Source organism: Ambystoma mexicanum, chromosome 4p (genome assembly GCF_040938575.1).
Source record: "Ambystoma mexicanum isolate Mex_15411 chromosome 4p, UKY_AmexF1_1, whole genome shotgun sequence".
NCBI lineage: Eukaryota > Metazoa > Chordata > Amphibia > Caudata > Ambystomatidae > Ambystoma > Ambystoma mexicanum.
Genome location: NC_090927.1, coordinates 174,110,291 through 174,135,121, shown reverse-complemented (window position 1 = coordinate 174,135,121; position 24,831 = coordinate 174,110,291). Strand labels below are relative to the sequence as shown.

Sequence of the window (24,831 nt, the reverse complement as noted above, 5' to 3'; positions counted from 1 at the left end):
GAGCCAATGATGATGGTTGATAGATTTGCTCTTTCCCCAGGCATTTTAGAAGTCTGAATCTGTGAAGCTTCTGCATCATCCCTGGATTCTGTCTTAGCCATTTGCAATATGGTAGCTAGCGGGAGAGGTTCTCGGAGTAACTTTTTCCTGAATGACAATGACAGACATCCCTCTATGATTCTCAGTCGAATAGCCTCTTCATTTGAGAATGTGTGAAACTTGCGAAGGCATCAATCGATGCTCCCACCAGCTGGCATGTCGTTTTGAAAAGATGTCTCTTTCATGGTCAATGTTATGTCGAGGGTCAAAGCATGCACTCAGCACTTTCATGAGACCTGGATATGTTTTAACTTCCTCTAGCGGGAACGTGGGTATGAGGGTACCTCATCTCCATTTAGATTCACTAGCAGCCTTCTGGCAAAATTGTCAGGCACGTTTTCGTCATGGGCGTGCAAATAATTTTCAAGTCTCCTTATCCATTTCTCAGAGCAAGGTCCTAGGGCTTTCTGGTCACTCATGTCAAAGGGCCCAAGTCAGCGATAAGCTGATGCACTGTGTGCATCTTCTTTGTTTGGCTCACCTTCTGACGTCATGGAAGGTAGTTGTCCCTGTGAAGGGCTTGAGATTTCAGTTGTCGGAAATTCTTGTGCACTGGGTTGTATTCACATGCATCCCATCCTCATCGCCATTGTCCTGTTCTCCATGTGAGAAAATGAAAAGGAGCTGCATTACCAGCAGTAGAGGGAACTGGAGGGTTAACTACAGTGCAATGAGAACAAATACACAGAGCCAATGAAGGTTTCAACCTGTCTTTATTGTTCATGCCGGCACCTGCTAGCGTGGGCTTTTTTTATCTTGCATGTGCGATCCCCCCATTTCCCATTGGCTGGTGCCATTTATGAGAGAGCTCAGACACTCCCTTAACTGTTCCTCTCCAGGACACAACAGTGTCTCCTTACCCACAGCCGCTAGATCTGTGGCTACCCAAATGAGTGCCCCTGTCACTGGCGCTTCAACCAACAGTCAAAGGAATTCAAAGAGATTCAATTCAAAGAAATAGCAGGATGGCTTCTCCTCAGGTTGCAATAAATAAACCAAATGGTTGGATGCAACAACCCCAAAGTTCAGTTTCTCCTTTGCACAGATCCACATGGAATGAAAGTCGCTTACAGTCTAAGATGTTTTGACTACCCTCAACACTTTTCTCCCCATGTCCAGTGAGTGTTTTACTCTTCTCCTTGATGTTCTCGGTCTCACCAAGACATGGTTCATGGCCAGCTCTGTCACTAGCTTTGACACTATTCTCCCTGACAGCTACAAGATCCTCTCCGTGCCCTGGTCCAACCGCTCTGGTGGTGGTGTAGCCCTGATCTTCCCCAAGTGGATTCCTGCCTCTGTCACTCCTAAGCAGGCTTACTCCTCTTGTGAATGCCTTGCCTGTAGGCTCTCTCTCTCCCCTAGTCACTCCCTTACTGTGGTTACTATCTATCGGCCACCTGGTCAGATTTCTTCCTTCCTCTCTGAGTGGGCTGACCTTTCCTCCTCACTCCTGGCTTCTACCACTCAACTCCTCCTTCTTGGAGACTTCAACATGTCCTCCCTCTGAACTCTTTCGTGACCTCTGCGACTCTCTCTTACTCACTAGTCTCCCCTATGGCCCGACTCACTCTGTAGGGCACACTCTCGATGTTTTGATCTCCTCAGACCTTCCTCTCTCTATCCCTCTCTCCACTTCTCTCCTGGAGTGATCACTTTCTCCTATCCTCCCACCTCACCCTCCCTACTCCTCAGGCCAAGCCACCTCCATCACTGCCACCCACCTTCTCGGTCATCCGACCCATGAAGCGCGTGTCAGTTGAGGCTTTCGCAACCACCTTCTCAATCACCCTTCAGTTGACTCTCACCCGGACACAGCCCTCTCCACACTCTTCTATATCAGATACTCTTGATATCCTTGCTCCTGTCATGAGAATCCGCTTGAAGCACAAAGCCAAGTGTAACTCCTGGTATGACTCTGACCTCGTCACCCTTAAATGTACGTGCAGGGTGGCCGAGAGGAAATGGTGTGCTTTATGTTCATCCTCTGACAAACTGGCCTGCAGCCTGCTGCAAAGGCAATACTGGCTCTCCGTCCTCACCAAGTAGAGAGCTCACATCCAAGCCCGTGTCTCTGTGGCATCTAACAACTCGGCTGAACTCTTTAAAACCTGCAAGGAACTGGCCCATCCTGCCGCAGTCTCTACCTCTCCTGTCCCCTCCTAGGCCCTTTGCACAGCACTGGCTTCTCACTTAATTTTTAAAACTCATGACATCCTGTCCTCACTCTCCTCCTATCGCCTACCTACCTCTATTCCCTGCTCTTTCTCTGGGCCTTCTGCAGCCACCCCCGCTCCCTCCATCTCTGCCTTTCCCATTTTCTCTGTAGACGAGGATTCTAGACAAGTCCGATCTATGAAAGTCTTGTCAAAACAAGTTCACCCCTGTTCCTCCAAAACTATCAAGGAACACATCGACACCCTGGCTCCTGCACTGGCTGATTTCTGCAATCACTCCTTTGCCACTGGAGTCTTCCCATGTCCCCTGAAGCACTCCCTTGTGCACCCTCTTCTTAAGAAACCCTCTGACGACCCCTCCTGCCCGGCTAACTATTGCCCAATCTCCATCACTCCCTTTCTGGGCAAGCTCCTGGAGAAACTGGCCATCTCCCAGCTTAATCTCCACACTGAATCTGTTGGTTGTCTTCATGACCATCAGTCTGGCTTCAGAGCTGCCGGAAGCACAGGAACTGCTCTCCTGAACATCCGTGAAGACCTGCTCTGCAACCTTGATTCCAACACCCCATGCGTCCTCATCCTGCTTGATCTTTCTTCTGCCTTTGACACTGTCAACCATGCCATCCTGCTCAACCGTCTCCGTGATAACGTGGGTATCACTGGTCAGGCTCTGGCGTGGCTGACTTCTTTCCTTTCCGACCGACCCTCCCAAGTCCAACTTGGGTCCTTCCTCTCTGATTTCTTTTTCTCCACCTGTGGTGTCCCACAGGGGTCTAACCTCTCTCCCTGGATGTTCAACCAGTATCGGCACTCCTTGCCCACCGTATCGCCACTCTTTGCCCTAACTTTCAGTGCTATGTAGATGATACCCAGCTCATCTTCAGGCTTCCCTCAGCCTCCTCCTCTCCTTCCCTCATCTCTGACTATCTTTCTGCCATCCATGAGTGGTGTGCCGCCAATGACCTCTGCCTTAATGCCAGTAAGACTGAGATTCTACTCATCGGAACACCCACTCCCTCACTCCCTGCAGCTCTCTGGTCGGCCTCTCTTGGCCCTCTTCCTGCTCCCACCTGCAAGGCAAAAAACCTTGGAGTTATCTTCGACTCCACACTCTCCTTCTCTCCTCACATCTCTGACGTCTCTAAGAAGTCTCACTACCAGCTGCACCTCCTCAGAGGTATCCTTCCTTTCCTCTCATTCCCCCAGAATCTCACTGTCTCCAGAGCCCTGGACTATTGTAACAGCCTCTATCTAAATCTGACTGCCTCTACTCTCCGCCCTCTACAACTTATCCAGAACGGGACTGCGAAACTTGTCCTTGGCCTCAAAGCCAGGGATCGTATCTCTCCAGGACTTAAATCTCTTCACTGGCTCCCAGTGGCTATGGGGATTAAGTTCAAAACCCTCTGGATTGTCCACAAGGCCTTCTGGGGCCTGGGGCCGAAATACCTTCAACTCTCTCTTCCTAAATATCGTCCTTCTCAAGCTCTTTGCTCATCCGCATCCAACTCCCTCAGGGTCAGTCGCTTCTCCAAGCAACGAGTTGGTGGCAGATCTCTCTCTTCGGCACTGGCCTCCCTCTGTAACAGCCTTCCTGTCTCCCTGAAACTTGAGGAGAACCGTGTCCGGTTCTGGAAGCACCTTAAAACCTTCCTCTTTGCCTCTGCTTTCTCTCCCCATCTCCACTGCTAAACTCTTGGCAGAAACAGCACTGGTTTTCCTTTCTGATTCTCGGGCCCAGGCCCCACCAGTTGCCCACCTGCACTACCTCCCATGCTACCCCGGCACCTGGGGACTGTTTTCTGTATCCCTACTTTCCCCCTACCAGCACTTATGTCTGCACTTACCTTGCACTTGCCACAAACGGCTGTTTTTCTTTTCTCTTTTTATTTATCTTATTTATTCTACTATCCCTTGTACTGCACTTTTCCCCTCTCCCTTCCCCACGCACTTTTCCCTCTCCCCCTCCCCATGCACTTGCGCAATCTAAATGATAACTGGCCTAGTAGAATCATTTTCTGTCTTCCCTTTATTTCCCCTCCCTTGCCTCGTCGCGCCTTGAAACACCTGTGTATAGGCGCGTTATAAATGCCATATCATATCATATCCTTCACTTGTTCTGTAGGGCCACCAATGTCCACATATGGGTGACCACTAGAAGGACAGTGAGGGTCACCACCTCCAGTCTCAAGACCTCTGTCCAGTCCTTTGCAGGATGGCTGGTGTCCTGATGGGAGGGACTGTTAACTATGGCTCCAGGATTCCCTGAGTAACCCAATCCTCCCTATTGTTGTCCTCTTTGTTTCACAGTGATGCCCTTGTTACTAGGTACTCCTTCCTCTCTTTGCCTTCACTACAAAGTACTTATCCTGATCTCTGCTCACCTCCTCATCACTCTGCCACATGTTCACACCTCCTCCCACCTATGCTGATTCATCAGATGTTGGAATAAATTGGTGAATGCTAACTCTCTGTCACTCCGTCCCTCCACGCCTTTCACCTTTCTCCATATTGCCCCCTTCCTGGGCTGTCTTTGTTTTCTAAGCTTCCTCTTTGTACTTTTACCATCCCCTCCTGCTCCTGAGGCACTCTCTCTCACTTCACCTTCACCTGGTATTTCACTAAGTCTCCTCCTTTGTGTTCACGTTTTTCTTATCCTGCTGTCCTCCAACTTCCACTTGCTATCCACAAGGGCCTTGCTTTCACCGAAAGCATGATTTGGTGGATTGATCAATACCATTGTCTATGATGATTAAATCCTTCCATCCATCAGTATTCATGTTGGCATATGTCACCCTAGGTAGAGGACATATGTCCAAATGAGGGTCTCATACTTGCTTCAGTCATAACAAAATTACCCCTCACAGATGACATCATATATATCATATACCAAACCATTGCTGGTTTTGTTTATGGTCATGTGCAGAAGGGATGTGACTTGATGGCAGTGGTTAATGAGTGGTTCAAAACCTGACCATCACACTTTAGCATGTATGAAGCAATACAGTAAAGCTTCTGATTCACTTGAAATGGGTATTCACAAGCCTCTATTCTTGTTGTCATCATTTGGATTTCCTATCATCTCTTTGATGATGACATCAATGGCCTCTCTACCTTCTTTTACCCAAGGGCCACCTGCTTGTAAGAGAATGATTATCTACCTCTACCCTTCAGTTGTCATCACAACCATTACAGCGATACAATAATCCCCATATTACTTAATTCCCACTGATTCAATTCTCTTTCCCAACGTTGATGTTCATTTCAAAAGCTAAATGCAGTCTTCTGCCTTCATCAACTTGACCACCAAGTGCCCTCCCTACATTGCTTAACACCTGCAGAATTGCCCTGCAAGGAACATGTTCAGTGTCTTGAATTCTTCTTCTAGGGTAGGGTAGGGTAGCTGGACAGCCAAGTGCTTGCTGCATGAGAACTCTTGATGTAGAGGGAGCCTGACACAAAAAGGACATATGAATTCCAAGGCTGGGGAAATGTTCAATATCTGAAATAATTGTTTATTTAAACATATGTCGACTAGAGCAATATCCCTGTACTCTTTAGATCAATAGCAACAGACAACAAATTATTCGGGCCTCCCTGGGGCGAGCTGTTCACTTTAAAGAGGTTACAAGTGTAGGCATCATTTCAAACTCTTTGATGGTTTGACCTAGTTCTCATTGGCATTTAAATTCTGCAAGTGAGAAACGTTTTCAAGAGGTAACAATGAATTGGTGCCTTCTCATAGACATGAATTCAGTAGCATGTTAAAATGTTTTGCCAGAGACATACATGTGCCATTTGGAGAAAATGAGGAAGCAGATGTCAGATAATGTCTATCAAGATTAATAAAACCCAATTTAAGTTTCTATTGATGCCCATGTTAAAAAAAAGTTCCTTTCTTTGATCATAAGATTTCTTTGCACATTGGACCATCCATGCAATGGTGCAGACGCTAAAAGAACAGTGTTGTGGAAAGTTTCCCAAAGCAGTGACAGTGGTTCAGATTGATTCAAAACCTTCCATCCATCACTTTCTTGGTTGCAATGCTCCATTAGCCAGAGTGGCTGGCTATTTATTCTGTTCAACGTGGATCATCCTCCAGATGTGGGAGAAATCAATGTGGTTCATGGAAATCCTTTGATGGAAGAACCAAAGTGCACTCACTCATGACAAGGGATTCTCTCACTGACCAGAACCTGGATTTCTGGTGGCATCGTCCGGTAATATTAATTTGAAATTGTTATCAAATAAATAGTTTCAAACAGAAATGAATGACAGTTATTTCATCCTTGAAATTGATACTGATATGTATTCCTATGAAACACTGAAATGCATTTGACATATTTTTTGGAGCTTAGCATTTAATTTGTCCTCACACATTGTGCACCATTGAAATATTGTTCTTTAGGTCTAAGTGTTGTCCCTGTGCTGTGAGTGATGGCTACCCACATGCCCACAGTGTAACATTGCCAAAGGCCTATGATCTATGAGAGTTCTAAGAAAAAACAATCTTATTTTACAGTGGCCGATTTCTTTGATGATGGATTTCCTAATCCAGCCCAGGCCTATCTGAAAGTGTGTTCTGTGATCTCAGATCCAGCGCTGACCGACAAGAAACCAGCAACTTCACCTCCTGCACCCAGTAAGCAGCAGCTGGCTGTTCCATCTGAGGGGGCAACATTGCAGAAAAGAAGCGTCACGCGCACTGAAGAGGTGAGGTCCCCAGGATTCCTATCTTTACAAATGTGTTATGGCTTTCACGAGGCTGCATTGATATGATATGATATGATATCATATGATATGGCATTTATAATGTGCCTATACACAAGTGTTTCAAGGTGCGACGAGGTAAGTGAGGGGGAACAGAGGTGCAGACATCAGTGTCAAGTGCTGGTAGGGGGTTGAAGGGATACAGAGACAGTCGCTGAGTGAAGAGTTGCCAGGAGGGCAATGCAGGTGTGCAACTGGTGGGGAGGGGACCTGGGCCCGAGACCAGAGGGTAGCCTGGTAACGAGTGCAGTTTCGGGTTCAGCAAGGAGATCAGCAGGAGAGAGGGAGGGAGGATGCAGAAGCAAAGGGTAAGGTCTTGAGGTGCTTCCAGAACCGGAGATGGTTCTCCTCAATTTTCAGAGAGGCAGGGAGGCTGTTCCAGAGGGAGGCCCCAGCAGAAGAAAGAGATCTACCACCAACTCATTGCATGGAGAAGCGATTGACCCTGGGGGAGTTGGAAGCGGATGAGCGAAGGGCTCGAGAAGGAAGATATTTAGGAAGAGAGAGTTGAAGGTATTGAGGCCCCAGGCCCCGGAAGGTCTTGTGGATAATGCAGAGGGTTTTTAACGTAATCCTTGCCGCCGCAGGGAGCCAGTTTAAAGATTGCAGTCCCGGAGAGATACAATCCCTGGGCTTGAGGCCAAGGACAAGTCTCGCAGTCCTGTTTTGGATGAGTTGCAGAGTGTGGAGAGTAGAGGCAGGCAGATTTAGAAAGAGGGTCTTGCAGTAGTCCAGCCTAGAATGAACCAGAGCTCTGGAGACCTGGGCTTCTGAGATTTATAAGACCTGTCACTACAGCTCATTCTTCCTGTATCATTGTGGTTTTAAGTCACATGACCTATATCTTGATTTGTTTTCATTGGTGAGAGCAAGGATAGTGTGTTTATCATGCCTAAGTGTTGAGTGCTACAGAAACACTCTGTGGAATGCTAGGTGTTTTTACTAATGGATGAGATAAGAATGTGAAATGTCACACACTTATACTTCCATATTTCCATAAACAAAGCTCAGGTCATGGATGTTGACCTCCTGTGATCTGGAATAGAGGCAACACAGGTTATTAGCATTCAATTGACAGGGGTTTGATTTCACAGACATCACATCTCAGCTACAAGAAACAAGGGTGTCAATCCGAGACCAATTGCCCTTCTGAGTGTGGCTAAGAAGCAGTGTCCATAAGCATTGCAGGAGTTATAGGACATCACGTTGGAGTAATCCTATGAAAGCAAAACAAGGAAATATCAATTAAAGGATATGGTACTAGTGAGGTGATTTAACAGCATTGTGTCTGTTGAATGCCTTGATGGTTACAATCAGTCTCATTCTAGCCCAATTCAAAACATACACCTGCTTCTTCTCAGCCCACCTTTTCCCCGTCCCTTTCTGCTCACTCACCTACACTCTCCTTCTTGGGCTGCACCCCTTCTTCACAGTCTTTACTTGCTAATGTCTTCTACCTTCCATCATGCACCTTCACTTCGCTCCATTCCTCCTTCTACTCACTGTTCTCCTTTCCTTCTCCCATTGCCTTCAGATATACCACCCCGACTGAACCCGCACCCTTCAAGCTTGATGACCATGTTCGCTCACGGTTTACAACCTCAGCTCCCCTGCTTGCCAACCGCAGAAAAACCTGTCTGCTCCTCTCCTCAACCTACTTTCACTGTTTCACTTAGCCTCTGAAATACATAATTCCTCTGCAACAATTCACTAACCACTTAAACTCTTATCAACCTTAACGTTCACAGAAAACTGGATCTGCCCTCATGACTCTGCTACACAAGCCATTCTCCACACTGATGCTGCTACCTTCTCTCACTCTCTCCGACCTGTTGGGAAGGGTAGAGGTGCAGGGTTCTAAATCAATAAGTACTGTGTACCTACTTCTGGCATCACCTTTGCCTCTTTTGAATATGCCACTATTCAACTCCTCCCACCTACTCCTCTTACTGGTCTTGCTCGCTATCGGTCTCATGGTCTTCTCAATTCCTTCTTCCCTGATCTGAACCTTCTCATTGAGCCACTTCTTATCAAAATTCCCATTGTCATGCTCAGTTACTTTACCCTTCCCAGGCATTGTGCAGCCCTCTGCTTGAACTTAATTCCTTCCTATTTACCAACTTCCTTCACAACCAGCCTACCTACTCTGGTGGGAACCATTTTTGGAATGTCCTTCCACCTACTTCACGTTCCTCCTCTTGCCTCTCCATTGACCTCTGACATCACTCCATGGTTTACTTTAGCATCTCTGTCCCTTCACCCTCTAATCGTCTTCTCCCCTCTTTAGTGACTAAGAGAAATCTCAGGCAGCACTTACTTGCTCCTTACCTTAATACTGTGAGGCCCTCTTGACTCTCTCCCCATTCCAGCCCTTTCCATTGACCATGTTTTTTCTGACTTTCAATATGCACGCATGACTCTCTTTGACCAACACTACCATGTCATCTACTGTTGCTTCATGCTGAACACTTAAAACATTGAAGTAATCTTTCTCCTGGCTTCCAATGCCACTCATCCACTCCCCTCTCCTTTCTCCTTCCTGCATGATCTTCTTGGTCCCTCTCCTAAGGCTTGCAATCATGGGGTCCTCTTTGATCGTGACCACTCATTGCAACAATTCATCTCTAGCACCAGCTCTGCTGCTCGTATTAACCTTCTTAACATTCAGAAAAATATATCCATTCCTTACTAACCACTCAAATCTCTATCCTTGTTTTCAGCAAACGTAACTAACTCTCAAGCCTACTTTGTGTCCTTCCTCTACATTCTTTCATATGCCTGGACAAAATCCTAAACTTTGTTGCCTGCACTCTCTACAACCTGCCCAAACCAACTCACAATTCTACCTACTGACAAAGTACTGACTGGCTCTCCATGCACAATCATTTTCTTTTCAAGTACCTTCACTTACTCTACAAATCGTTCACAGTCTCCAGAGGTATCCCAAAACCCTCACTCACATGAAGCTGCATCATGAAGAATGATGCACAGTACATCTGGGATTCAGGAAAGCGGAATGGAGACTGTGAGTAGCTATGCCCGGTTGCCTGTAGAGGTAAGTGCAGGGGGCAGGGAGAGTGTTGTGGTGGCTCAACGGGATGGGAGTGCAAAGGGACAACCCTGAAATGGAAAGGGGGAAGATAGAAGCAGGCATAAGACCAACTCTGTGGAGGTTGGCCTTCACAGCTGCCTTCTACAACGTTTGTCTTATGTCTGCGGCTTTCAGATAAAGATCCATGCAAAGCTACCAATGGTCTTGCTCCTCAGTACCTGTCTGTTTGTGTCTCTGTTTCTCTCCATATAGATCCCTCCACTTCTCGCACTCAACATCACTCTCTCATGTCCCAATGCTTACTGGGACCTGCTACCCCTCAAAATCTAAGCTTTCCCAACTGTGGATCTCTTCAAAGCTCAGATTAAACTTTAGCTAAATTGCTAAAGAGTGATCCTCCTGTCCTCACCACATCCTCCCTACCTGACCACAGAACTCTCTCTGGTGGCACTTAATAATGTTATTTCTAAATGTATTCAGTATGCCACTTTCATTTGAAGGACTTCCCACTGCTTGGTTTTGTCATGGTCTATGTCATACTCTTTTCTATTACAGCCTCATAAACTGGATCATCATTTGTTTCCATCTTTGTGCTATTGTGCCGACACCTGTGGTGGAATTGCCTACCACATCTATAAATGTGTTATTGCATGTGTATTCTGATCAGAATTGGTATCCCTGTTCATGAAATAAATATAAATACAATACAAACTGATTAACACATGGTACAGCCAGCCATTAACCAACATGAAGAAGGTAAGGTCAACCCTGAGCCATCAATAAAAAAAGACCTTGGACATCAAGGTCAAAATACACCACAGAATGCATGCACTGAAATACCATAAGGCAATAAGGCATTTTGAACAGTAAAACAAAAAGGCAATTAAACATCCTCCATTAACGAGGCAATGATCCACACAGATATTTTGTGAGTTATTTGGACCTGAAGTAAACAGTATACCAACCATTTTCTTGTGTAAAATTTCTTCTGAATCCAGGGCTAAGGAAATCTGCTTGTCGTTGCTGAATAACCCAGAGACATCTTGATTCTCAGCCATACACAACCCCCAGGCAGTCCTGGCATTCTTCTTGGCCATGAGCCTAAACCAAATGTTGGCTGCAATGGGAAAGACAACACCTTCCAACCATCAGATAAAGCCATGTCCTGCAGCATTCAACAAAGACCCCATCAACATCATAGCATTAGTCTTATAGAAGGTGTGCAGCTAACAAGTTAAAATCCAGACCAGCCTCCCCCCCTACAATCACTACTCAGGTTTCAGAATACTGAGGGGCACTCAAATGCCTTCGTTGATGTCAGGGAGGACCTCTTAACATCACCGGTCTCGGATTTCTGTGAACCGTTAATTTTAAGTGTTCCTCCAATTTGTGAAATACTGTGGACTATGTGATTCTCTTCTAACAACCTGATAGCTGGCTTACCCTTATCCGCTTCTTCTTCTCTGATTGAATTATACCGGTCAGATTGGGCACTTCATCCTCAGGGCTTAAATTCATTCCCAGTGTAGTTTCTCGAGGCTGTTTTGATCGCTTTCACTGATTTCCTTTCCAGACAGGTTGTTTTTCACGAAGGGTCGGGAAAGGATATATGCATTATTCGTGCATGCAGGAGGTGGGAAAGGAATTGATGTTGGTGAAGCTTGAACGTGTAGCCATTTTGTGACCACACATAACACTTTTCATTAAACAATGGGCCTGTTGAATGACTTTGCATTTAAGTATCATGTAACTGATATTAAACACAAAAATACCAGTGTTTTATTTGAACATCACACCTTGCTAATACTAAATAGTTTATGTATGCAGTCATGTTGCATTAAGAACAGGCAGACTAATACACATTATATTTTAGTATTCTAAAAGTAGATGATAGGCAGAATGTGTATTATAAGATTGAGTTACATTTGTTTTTATACCTCCCCATTATTGGATTATAGGTGGCCATAGAAATTGCATTTCCTTTTACATATAACCTTGAAATTGTCAACTTAGTTTGGACTTTGGTTAATCCAAAATTGTACGCCCATGCAGGCTAAGGGTACGGTGAGGTGCGCCGCAGGTCCACAGAGCACGTTGCTCGATCGACGTCCATTTTGTTCTACACTTCGGATCGATGTCTGACTACTCTTCGCTTTAAAACCTGCCTGCCGAACCCTCTGTGGAAAATCCTGCGTAGTCTACGGGCAGGTGTTGTGTGCCAGAGGTCCACAGAGCATGCAGCTCGATCCAAATCTATTACACTTTGCATGGACATCTGACTACACCCCCGCACGCTAAGGGCACAGTGTTGAGCACTGCAGGTGTTAGTTGCCGCACAATGAAACGGCAGAATATAGCCACTACCTCCTTTATCTCGCACTCCATGCCCGCAAGCACCCTCTACTCCTGACCTTTGTTTACCTCCACAGACGCCTCCCATCTTCAGCAGGAGAATAGCAACAGTGCGCCACTCACGAACCCTCATGCACCCCTCCATGCTTCTCCAGCCAGCTTCCAGGAATGCAAGCTACACTTGGACTGCAAGCAATCGCTTCAGTGCACCCACCTATCCTTCACACCCCACACCATGCATCTCCCCTAGCACACATTACGGCGAGCCCTGACAAGTCCCTGATCAACATTATGCCTCCGGTCCCACCATCGCTACGCCCACCACAATCCTCACAAGGAACAGGTTCCTCAGACTGCACACCTGACTCATTCCACACTTCCCACAATATGCTCATCACCCACACCGTCCAACGCAGTTGTGCATGCCCACCAGACCAACCCACAATCCCATCAACTGTGCCTTGATCAATGCCTGATCGGTCCTTGCTCACGCACCTGAAATCCATGACCTCATAACCTCCAACAACCTTCACCTACTTGCCATAATAGAAACCTGGCTACACCCTACTGCTGGTCCAGCCCTTGCCATCACCAATCCTACGGGCTAAAATGTGACAGATCCGCCAACAAAGGAGATGGTGTCGCACTCATTTTCAAAAACACCCTCACCATCAGAGCTACAAACACCAACGCCATCCGCAATTGAGAATCCCTAGATGTCAAGCTTTCCACTTCCCCCACCAACTCCATCACCCTCCACCTCGTCTACTGCCCACCTGGGCCCAGCCACGCCTTTGAGGACGACCTCCTACAAAGCATCAACTCCTACATTAAGCCTAACGCTAACAACCTAATTCTTGGGGACCTCAACCTAGGCATCAACGATCCTTCAGACAACTTTGCCACCAGTGTAGCCACCTCACTTAACCAAGCTGGCTTTACGATGGCTTTACACAACACGACAATCCCTCGAGCCCACCCATTATCAAGGTCGCACTCTTGACTGGATCAGTGACCACAATTGTTCTCCAACACCATCACCTCCCCTTGCCCATGGTCTGAAACACCACACCATTACTTCTGACATCCCCCCTGCAAACTCCTCAGGCAAGTTCACCCCCGCAAAACCAGATGGCCTGGCCTGCTGCACAAAAAAATCTCAACAAGAGCAACCTCACCCGCTACTTGCTGGCCTCGCTCACCCCCTAACCTCAGTGATGGACCCAGCAGCACTGGTCAACTTCTACAACAAAACCATCACTCAGGCAATCAACACGCCTGCCTTGCTCAAACAACGGAAAGCCAAGCCTGCACTAAAAATAAAAAATGCCTGGTTTACTCCTGAGCTCCTCGAATCTCAAGCCCAAAAGCATGCCTCAGAGCTAACATGGAGACAAAAACCCTCTCCCGCCTCCAAAGCCCTTTTCACCGCCCTCGCCAAACCTAATACAAGGGAAATCCACACTGCGTGAGCTAACAGCTACAACTCCAGGATTGGCAATGCCAAATACAACTCCTGGGAACTATTCATGATACTCCAGGAGCTAGAAACTCCCCTGACCTCTGCTAGAACTGACAGTGGACAGCACCTGGTGCAACAAGATCCAAGACACTCTCACTGGGAAAATGCACTCACTCAAAGAAAAAATCCTCTCCAAACAAAAAGCTATGCTATCGAAACCACCACTACCCGCTGCCCCCTGTGTTTTACTGACACCCACTTGCACCCCTTTCAACTTCCACCCAGTCTCAGACCCTGTAGTCACTAAAATCATCAACAGTCTCAAACCGTCTCGCTGCAAAGGTGACACCTGTCCAGCCGAGTCACTTGCTACTCTTCTCAGCAATCATTAATGCTTCCTTTGCCTGCAAATGGTGCCAACCTCCTTGAAGGAAGCCTGGGTGCTGCCACTGCTTAAGAAGCCCTCGCTTGACCACACCATCCCCACAAGCTATCGCCTCATCACAATGGTTCCCTAACTCCTTAAGAATCTGGATTGTGTCGCCTATATCCAGGTCCAACATCTTGCAGAACTACATCTTGGGTGTCAGCCAGTCAGGCTTCTGCCCTAGGGACAGTACAGAAAGCGTCATATTGACCTAAAAAATCAACTTGATGTCATCAAGGATACTGGCAAACTTGCACTTCTGATGATGCTGGACCTCTCTGCATCACTTAACTTGGTAGACCACCAGACACTCTGCTCCAAGCTCACCACTACAGTCAACATTTCCACATCTGTCACCTAATGGATCAGATCTGTCCTAGCCAACAGATCTTTACCAGTATTCATCAATGACTTTACTGCCTCACCCACACTTATCACCTGTGGGGTACCCCAAGGCTCCTGTATCTCCCACACTCTTTACATCATTTACACATAACCCCTTTTTCACCACCTAGACCTCCTCGGCATCTCATATATGAACTTTGCCGATGACCCGCAGCTCCTCATCCCCCTCACTGGATCCCACGCACAGGACTCCGCTACCATCAACTCTGTATATGAAGTCTTGTAAAACTGGATGGCATCACACTTACTATGCCACTTTCAGTTTTATAAATGCTGATAAAACTGAAATCTTCATCATCGGCTCCCACTCCATGCTACGTAATCTTGACCCTGCCTACAAGGAATTTACTATTGACGAAAACTGGATCTCCACCTCATCTACAGCCAAAACCCTAGGCGTATTCCTGGATGCAACCCTTCACCTCTCACATCAGGTGAACTCTATCGCCTCGTCAGCAGCCTACACTTCCAAACTCCTTCATGCCAGCAAACCCTTCCTCTCCATCCCCAACAGCCTCTCTATCGCAAGAGCCATCACAGGAGTCAAACTTGACTATTGCAATGCTCCGTTTGCTGGTTCCTCAGAGCACTTTGAACAAACAACAAACTATTCAAAATAATGCCCTCAGTGGCCAGAGGTCTCTTCAAATGTGACCAGGTCTCAGAAGCCAGGAGAGACACACACTCGCTACCTATCCAGCAGAGTATCAAATTCAAAACTCTATCCATAGTCCACAAATGCATTTCCAACACAGCCCAACCTACCTCTCGCAATGTGTGAAGAAATACTTCCCCACCCGTCAACTCAGATCTGCGAACTATCACCTCCTCAAGATTCCCAGCTTCAGTCACCTTTCAGTGGGGGGCAAAAGCTTCCTGGTTGTGGCTGCCAAACTATGGAACAATCTCCCACCAGTCCTCGGAAAGGAACATGCCTACTGGACCTTTCACAAAAATCTAAAGACTTGGATGTTCACCTAATACAACACCTCTCAGACGTAATGCTCATCCTGATGCAAAGAAACCCCGAAGCCTACTGCCCCCCCTATCAGCACCCTCCAGAACTTGAGCCACCTGTCTTCCTCTGCCCCCCTCCTATATCTAACACCCTTGTCCTCTCCCCCTTCTGACCTTCCCCCTCCTCTCCTCAATGTAACTAGTGCCTAGATACCCAAAGGTATTGTGCACTGCAATAAATGCAGAAATACATAACCAACTAAATGAATACATAATAAATAAATAAGTATATTTATGCAGAGCTGTTTTGAGACCAGGAGTCCAAGTTCTTGGCCCTATTTCCAATCACGTTGGCTAATTATTTTTAAAAGATTAATGGACACACCTGTGTGTACCTTTAGAATCAAACCTAAGCTACATATTGGATTCAGCTTGATTTGGTGGTATTTTTAAGGGGAAACAAGGTCAATGAGTACAGGGTCTGAAAAGTCAGTGCATTCTTAATTGCAGAGGCCTCAAACAGCCTTGAACTCTTACCTGGGAAAGCAGTAAAGCCTCATCTATTATGTGACTGCTACATGAAAGCACCTATTAAAATGCCACCTTTGTTCACATGAACTCTCTCTCAGCTGTTTTCTCTTGAAAGCAAGATGTCAAAAATCATGTAATTCTATGCAGTGTTAGAAACAAGTGGCAAATTATGAAATGCTTGTTCAGCTCTAATTTTATGAACTGTTGTACAGATTTAAAAGTCAAGAATAGATGTGAATTCAGCGGTGGGGATCCAGTCAAATGTACTTAACAACAATTCATTAAAATGGATGAATTATTTATAAATGCCCATATTCCATGATGTCCCTCAATTCAGAATGTTCTTGCATCTCTGAATATAGAGTTCTTATTATTGCCACAGGTCTGTGAAATACATTAGGTGGGGAAGACCTATTTCATTCCCTTGTGAAATGTTAAATATATTGGGCCAATCAAAGCAATAAAGACCTTGTCGGTTTGAGTAAGTAAAGTGAAACTATCACAGGCTTTGTTAAGTACCAAATTATCAACTACAATAATGCTGCATGGTTGGAGTTTGATGGGCATTTAAAATCAAACACATAAGAAGAGAGGGAATATTTGGGAAAGTAGCAAAACAAGGAGTCTGCTCGACAGGACAAACGCAGATTGGGGTTTCAACTGGATGATGGAGAGTCTCATTTGGGATGTCCTTTTGTAGAGGAAAATGAATGCAGAAGCCTTCCATAAGACAGCAACAGACTGCCTCGGAGGGATTTGGGGGTAGGTGAACAGAATGAAATGAAGCTTGCCAGACACTTCTTTGAACTATTGATGCCTTATCTGTCATGGTCGTTTGAAAGGCAAACCTGTGGTGAGTAAAACCCCACAGATTTTAGATACAGGATCTGAGAATTATTTATATCCCAGAGGGCTATTAAACGTGTTTTGGGGAAACCCTATTTGCAAAGAATGTCACTTAAGGAGGACTGGGCTTGTAAATGAAACTTTTTGGAATCCAAAATTGTGCAAGGCACATTTGGCTACAACAATTAGAATGTATTAATTAATTCCCAGTGTTTTTACAGGAGCATATTATATCTGTGTTTGAGAGTGTGGCATACAACATTTCTCATAGATTTTCACTGATTAACCAACTTACTGCTATGTGAAAAGCCTAGTTTACATGAAAGAGTCATCCTGGATAGATTTTATTGCCCCTCGAATTGGAACAGGAAGGAGTCTTTAGCCAAAGAAAATGACGTCAATATAATAACCAATGTAATTTTTTCAAATACCATTGCACAGAAAAGGGACTCTGTCTTAGGTAGACGCCCTAATGGCAATTACACTTAACTTACTGATTTCGTTTCCATTTCAATTTTGTGACCAGATGCTTGTTTGCCCTTTTTAATGCATTTAGTCATTTTGCTCTCCAAAATAAAATCTTCCAGCTTGTAGTACATTTCAGATAGGTCAATAGGGAACCTGGCTCACGTTCAAATGCCTTGTACATGGTGCTGATGTAAAAATGGTTTATTTTGATTTTTATAAATTTACAATGCAACATTTTATTTTAATGACAATTACTTGGACAATATTGTGTGAAATATCAGCAAAGTATTTCTTTCTTACTAGGCACATCAGGTTGCTGGTATAATTTGTAAGTGTACAATTTAATTATTTTCCCACATTTTCTAACTGTTTCATGTCAGTTCTTTGTTGATTAAACCAGAGAGTAAAGTATGTTATTTTGAGTACTTACTGAATGTATTACATATAGATCAAATTTGTGTCAAGAATAGTCTTTTATAGTGGATTGCAACTTTTTGTCTGGATGGTGACATGATTATTAAAAATGAGTTGGATATTGAAGTGTGATGTACGCATAAGGAAGCCGCTGGCAGGCAGGTTGTGTTTCTTTTCTTTTACATGTAATATATTGAGGGTGACATTCCTGCATTTAAAGGTAGGGGATCAGCTTTCATTTCTTGATTTATTATTTTAAGTTGAATTAAATATTCATAGTAAATACAGCCTGTTGCTTTTTCTACGTTTGGGGCGGGATTTGTTTTGCTGGGGGGCATTAGCTCAGAGATATTTCTCTATAAAAAGGATCAAACTTTAGACGTTTAGATATATTCTATAAATAGAATTCATTAGAATTGGGAAGTTCAGGAGGGGGGCTTGAGGAGTTCAGGGTATGGGGTAGGTTGAGATTCGACGCAGAGACCGGTTGGGGCAGTCAGATGGAGGGTGGAGTCGCAGCAGGGAATGGAGTTGGGTCCAGAGGAAGACCAGGGGTTGCAGGGGTATGCTCCACAGAAACATAGGGAGATGGGAGGTGCTGGTGAGCAGACGGTCGTGGGGGTCAGAAACTTGTTTGTGCCGGTGTCCCTCACTTTAGAGCAGACCTCTCACGGGGAGAGGGTGATGAATAGTGCTGCATCAAAGTGGAAAATCACTGACAAGGAACAAGGTCTTCACAAAACCCAGACTTCAATGAGGCATCATGGAACACTCAATGCGTCTCACTTTCCCCGCTCTTCAGTATCTGCGCATATCCTCTGGAACAAAGTCTCCTTAATACCATCGGCAACTCCAAATGACATACAGCATCACCTAAGCCGTAAAGATCGCAAACTGGTTAACACACATTTGAGACTGAATACTCTAATGATATACAGCATCACCTACGCCTAAACAATGTCAAATTGTTTAAGACATATTCACCATTGTTCAAAGATTTCCAAACCAGAGATCCTACTTACAGAAAATGCACATATGTCCCTGTTGCCATGCTACTCCTGTGGTCATATGCGCTGCAGCACAAGCCACTGGAGCAGAATCTAATGCACCCTGGCCTCTGGTTTGACGCTTTTTCTCACATCAGATTGCAGCTGTTATTAAAAATGCTAATTTTCATGTGATCATGGGTGTTGGGAATGGGGATGGGGTGGGAGTGATAAATCCCCCTCACCATTTTAAGCAGGGGGGATACAATATGATGCAGTCCCCCCACAATCTGGAGCAAATGAAAAGAAAGGCAATTTCCTTCAAATTAGGAAACATGGGGCCTCATTAGGACCCTGGCGGAATGGGTTTAACGACCCATTTATTAAGGGTATGGCTACCTTCAAACCCCTAATGAGGCCCATGGTGTCATTTTAGAAACTTGCCTTTCTTTTTCAGCGCGTTCAAAATTTTAACAGACAGTGCATTCCTTCCTTTGAATTGTCCATTAAGTTCAACATCCTGATAGATTGGGGGTAAGTGGGTGCATAGCTGCATGTGGTTTGGCAAATCCGAGAAATCAAAGACACACTGCAGAGCAAATTTTCAACAATCGTGAAAAGATTTGTGCGTTAAGCCCAAAAAGTAATATTTTCTCTGTATGATTCAGTGTCACAATGTATTAATACACGAATGCAATGGCTGTAATTTTTTTACGTATTAAAAACAAATAAAAACCGTTTAACCCCTCCTCGCTGCGCCCCCACATCTTTGGAGCGCCAAATGATTTCAGTTTGACCAACCCACCATTTACCTTTAAATTGCTTTATTTAGACTTAGCAAGGTGAGAATTGCTCTCCTGCTAAGCACATACTGGTTATTGTTTGTATGTGATGGGTTTCAGAGGAAATGTGGATGTGTTCAGTTTACCACAAAGAGAAGATGTGACAAGTGTCACTGGAAAATACAGTTTTAAGTAGAGGGGTAACGTTTCCTAACTATTTGCCTTTGCAGTCTAGGTTAGAGGGGCAATATGTTGTCAACTAATCACAACACAGCTACAGCCCAAGCAGAGAATGAAAGGACACCGAAAAATGTCTCATTCGCACAACCTGACCAAGAGGAGTCTAAGCTGTGCTGAGATGCTGTTCCCCAACCTGGACCTGCCTTTCACTTGAAGGATTTTTCGAGTCCCCAACCCTGAGAAGCTACCTCGTGGTCACATTTCCTACTGGACCTACTTGCTTCCCCCTTGCGGAAGGTGAGCTGCTGTCTGATACTTAGCCACTCACCCCAGATCAGGAACAGTTTCAGGGCTTGCAATTTCTTTTCAGTTGGGGCACCCTCAACAGCTGCCCGTGTTGGCAGTCTTATGACACAGAAACAAAATCCTTTAATTTGGGACATTAAACGTGTGCAGTGTGCACATTGCAGGCAGTCACATCATTCTGGCAGTCTTTGGCAACGTTCTTAGCACCTTATTGCCTTTTTATTCAGGTTTCCTAGACATTGGCACCCTGCTGTCAGTTAATATCTTTTCAGGGGACATTGAGTCTTTCCCCTGCTGGCTGTCTTTCCCATGATATATTTTAGCTATTAACCACTTCCCTGTATTATTTTGACTGTATTGTAAGTTAAACACCCCGCTTGCATCTCCGATTGTTTTTCCCAGTTAAAAGTCATTGGGGGCTCCCAAACATCAAGTTGAAAACCCCCACCAGCCTTGAGATAAATTCAGTCGGACCTGCTATAGAGCCACCTGCTGGAATGACCAAACTCTTTCAGAACCCAGCTTTGCTTCTCTGCTCATCAGCACATATGTGCATGCTTTTATACAATGTAGGTGAGGAAGGATAGCTCAGGGGCAACGTGTTTGTCTTGGAAGCAGGACGATACAGCGAAATACAGGTTTGAAAACCGATCTTGCGCTTAGAAACCACTTGCTGGTATTAAGCGCGTTATAAAAGAACAATTATAATTAATTATAAGCATGTGCTGCAATAACGCAGTGGGTTGATGCACAATCTGCATCCCATTAGTGCTAAGACGTTCATCCTATTGAAAATAATCAAATGAGTACCACTGAGTGGGTCTTAAAAACATTTAATGATTACCAGAGTGGTTAAAAGCTACAGGATTGTGTCAGAAAGCACTAAAAACAACTACTTTTAATGTTGGCTGAAAGTTGGTAAAGTGGCGTAAAAGGCATTTCTTTTTTATGTATTATGTACATTGAAAGTAAATGTCTTCACCATTAATTAGAACACTTATGGCAGGCACAGTTACCCAAGTGCACTTTGGCAATAAACATGCCAGATCTGAACACGGACCGCTTAGCATGGTGCACGCACAAGCACCAACACCAGCTAACACAAGCCCCTACCCAGGTACCCACCACAAAAACTACCCCACCACTGTGTAGACACCAACTCACTGAAGTACTCACACACACCGTCGGCACTGCATTTACATCCTACTACATGGCACATATGCACCACCCACCACTGTGCATAAACACATCCTCACTGCACTGTACACCCACGCTGTCCAGCACAGTGCATGCACACCACCCCACTGCACATCAGAAATGCTCTGCACTCACACAATCCACTGCACTGCAGACATGTACACAGTGCAACACTGCTCTGCACGCAACCTATCCCCACACTGCTCACACAGTCCCTACATTGCTCTGCACTCGCACCATCCCCACACGGCACAAATGTAAACAGCCCCAGCCCTGCTCTTCATCCACTTACTTCCACCCAGCACTCACACCAACCAGGCTCACAGCCTCAAACCTGCTCTGCACACACTGTCTCCAGAAATGTATACCCCAACACACAGCCCCTTGCACTGCACACATGCTCACACACTGCCACCAGCATGGTACTGTACACAGACATAACCCTCACCACCACATACACTTTCCACAGGACTGTACACAGGCACAGTAACCCCAGCACTGCACAGACATACTTCCCCAGAGCAGCATACACAAACTGTCCCAGTATTTCACACACAGCACTCCAGCACTGATTGAACATGGCCTCGGCACTAACCTGAATGCTATGGCCCAGGTGCGATGCAAATCTATCCATGCATGAGCAAAGAGCCACAGGCCATGTCCAGAGACACCTATATGGACAGCCTGCACTAAGCACCAAATAGCCATGTTGCTGACATCATTAGAGACACCACGAAATAGCAGTGTTAGACATGAAGCAAACGAGCAATCTGCACTGCGCGGCAGAAACACAAACTTGAATACATGAATAACATGGGCATACAGTTCTATAGTTAGAGGACAGATACATATACATACTGTCCTTGCTTTTATAATGTTTGCCATTAGCCAAATGCAGTAACACAGAAACCGCAAGGCACAAGAGATCCTGAGCGAGCTTGCTTATGCTTAAAGCCAATAGTCACGTGGACATTCAGGAGGGCATAGGCAACCTGCCCAAACCACGTATAGCTAACTCATAGAGAATGTAGCATAACATGACCAATGTGGAATCCGCATTTTAAGGTTAAGGAAAACTACAGCGGCCTCAAACATTGAGCAGGAGATGAGGTGAACCGATTCAGGCTGGACTAGAGAGCAAAACGTGTGAGACAGAGCCCACAACCAAGATCGATAGATATGACAAAAATCCTGCAAATTCGGAACTGCAGAGCTAAATTTCGTGGTCTCCAGACCGGTGATGCAGTTGAAGCAGACAATGGACAGTGATTGGTGGTGAGAAAGGGGAGCCGAACCAGGCAGCCAGACACAGGTTGCAACAATTGTACAACAAGCATGCAACAAGTGTTGCGACGAGTGAGACATGGTCTCATAGGCAATGGTGGTGCACACAAGTTACAATACATACACAAAATCGTTCACTTCACCTTTAAAAGGTGCACATTTAGCTGAGAACCATTTCGGGTCCCAGGCCTGGGGAAGTCAGCTCTAGCCAATCACAGTTTAGCACTCTAGGAGTGGGTAGCAACGGGCGAGAGCCAATGGTAAGCCCATTACTCTGCAACAACAAAGTAAGTTAGATTTTGGGGATGGGACAGGCAAGCCACCTGACATGTAAGAGCCAGTAGATTAACATGTATATGTACCCACATAGGTTATTAGACTCCTGATGGCCAAGCCTCCACAGCGATAGGTTGGAGAGCGGCCCAAGTAATGACAGAGTAGTGACGTGTCTTTAGGATAAAATTGGCCTGCGCCCATTTTCTATGTGACATGCTGACATTTTTCTGAGTTCTTGTATCAATCCCTGTTGGTTTTGGCAGTAATAAACCGCAATTTGAATTTGCCGTTGACTGAGTCCTCTGTGTATACTGGTGAAGGGTGTTGGGCCCTCCAAGTCCGCGAACTTCCAGCATCACTCTGGCATACCTGGAGGCTCTCCCCAACAAGTTGGTAGCAGAGTTGATGGTTTGCTGCATCAGCATGGCACAAGGTTGTCTCCCCCGCCATGGCACCTCAGAGGCTGCAGGACGCTCGCATATTTCGAGAGGACGGCAATGCATACCTGTGGAAAGGCTGTCAGGAGCCAGCTTGGAAATCATACGGCCCAAAGTCAGGGAGGAGTCCAGGCAGACCAGAATGGGGAAGTGAGCACCTTCTGGGGACATGGCAGCTGCGCAGCACCAGCAGACCAATGAGTGTAAGTATTGGCCCAGTCGAACGGCAACTGTGGGTGTGAGGGAGGGTATTGAATATTGTGGAGTATTGTTTAGTATTATCGAGTATTGTCAAAGTATTGTTTAGCAGTTTTAAAGTGAGTTGGGACAGGAGCGGATGGTAGATGTCCTTTTTCTGTGTTAGGCACATTCGAGTTTAGAGGTAGACGGTTCTGGTGATTAACCTAGACTATTGACTCGAGGGTACGGATGACAGAAGTTATTTAATTAGTGGTTTTCCTGTGGGTTGGGCATTTTAGCTTGGCTCATAGATGACAGTATGCCCGTAAGGGTTAGCAAGGGAAGCTGGCCTAGATTGCGGAAGGTGAGTCAACTGGTTAAGGATCCTGGAGTGAGATGTTTTGTACACAAAGTGATGCAGCGGGTACAGTTCGATCACAAAAGAATATTGGTATACTCTACCTGGAGGTGGGAAGAAGGCTGTAATGTTTTTGTGTGTTTTGGGAGAAACAGCCATAACATTGTGCGTGCAGTATTTGATTTTTCAGCACTACATTGGGTAGCAAATTGGTGACATCACCCGTAGGTTTGCACATAGGACACAGAGAGCATGAGAAGGTGAGGAGATAGTATTGGAAAATTGGGATTGACAGACGAGGTGGACCAGTGGCGGTGCACGGAAGGTGCATGCTCAAGATTGTGGGCATGTCTGAGGAGCCAGTGATGGCGAATTTGTAAAAGGGTGGTGCGCGAAGCATGCCTGATAGGTTGTAGAGCCAGAGAGGCTCGTAGTAACCTGAAAAGTATTGTCATTACATTGTACCTTTCTCTCAAAACAGCAGATTGTTGAAGCCCTTGACTTGTGGTTAGGTAAAGGCAAGAAAATGTATCAGGGGAAGTGCGCGGGTGACACACCCCTATAGCACCTGTGTAAGACACTCCCATTGTACAGAGAAAAGATAAGTAAATATAGAATAGAATGGTCCAAAAGTACTGAGGAAAAGTTCACTGAACCATGGCCACCTTGCAGAAGTTTCTCCAAAGACGTGCAGCAATCACTACTGACGCACATACAGGGTGCCTATAAGGGAAAGAAGTTAGCAAAACACATGACCATATTCGAATTGTGGTGCATGTTCCAGGAGGGTGAGGAGGATGCAGTGAGGTGTCAGTGCATGCTGAGGCAGCAGGAGGTGAAGGAGCCAGGGGCTCACCCATCCGCTCCCCCACACATCCCTCCATACGA

The 24,831-nt window shown here is 45.6% G+C and overlaps 1 protein-coding gene across 2 annotated transcripts in view; it reads left to right on the top strand.

Moving 5' to 3' along the window:
* LOC138453110 (brain and acute leukemia cytoplasmic protein-like) overlaps nt 1-24,831 on the top strand; it is a 490,913-nt gene that overhangs the window by 400,075 nt on the left and 66,007 nt on the right. Inside the window, exon 3 of one of the 2 annotated variants that reach the window (XM_069605640.1) lies at nt 6,868-6,986. In XM_069605640.1, coding sequence (XP_069461741.1) covers nt 6,868-6,986 — 119 coding nt within the window. Of the gene's footprint in view, nt 1-6,795; nt 6,987-24,831 lie in introns of both variants that reach the window. The other variant, XM_069605639.1, reaches the window with a different exon arrangement.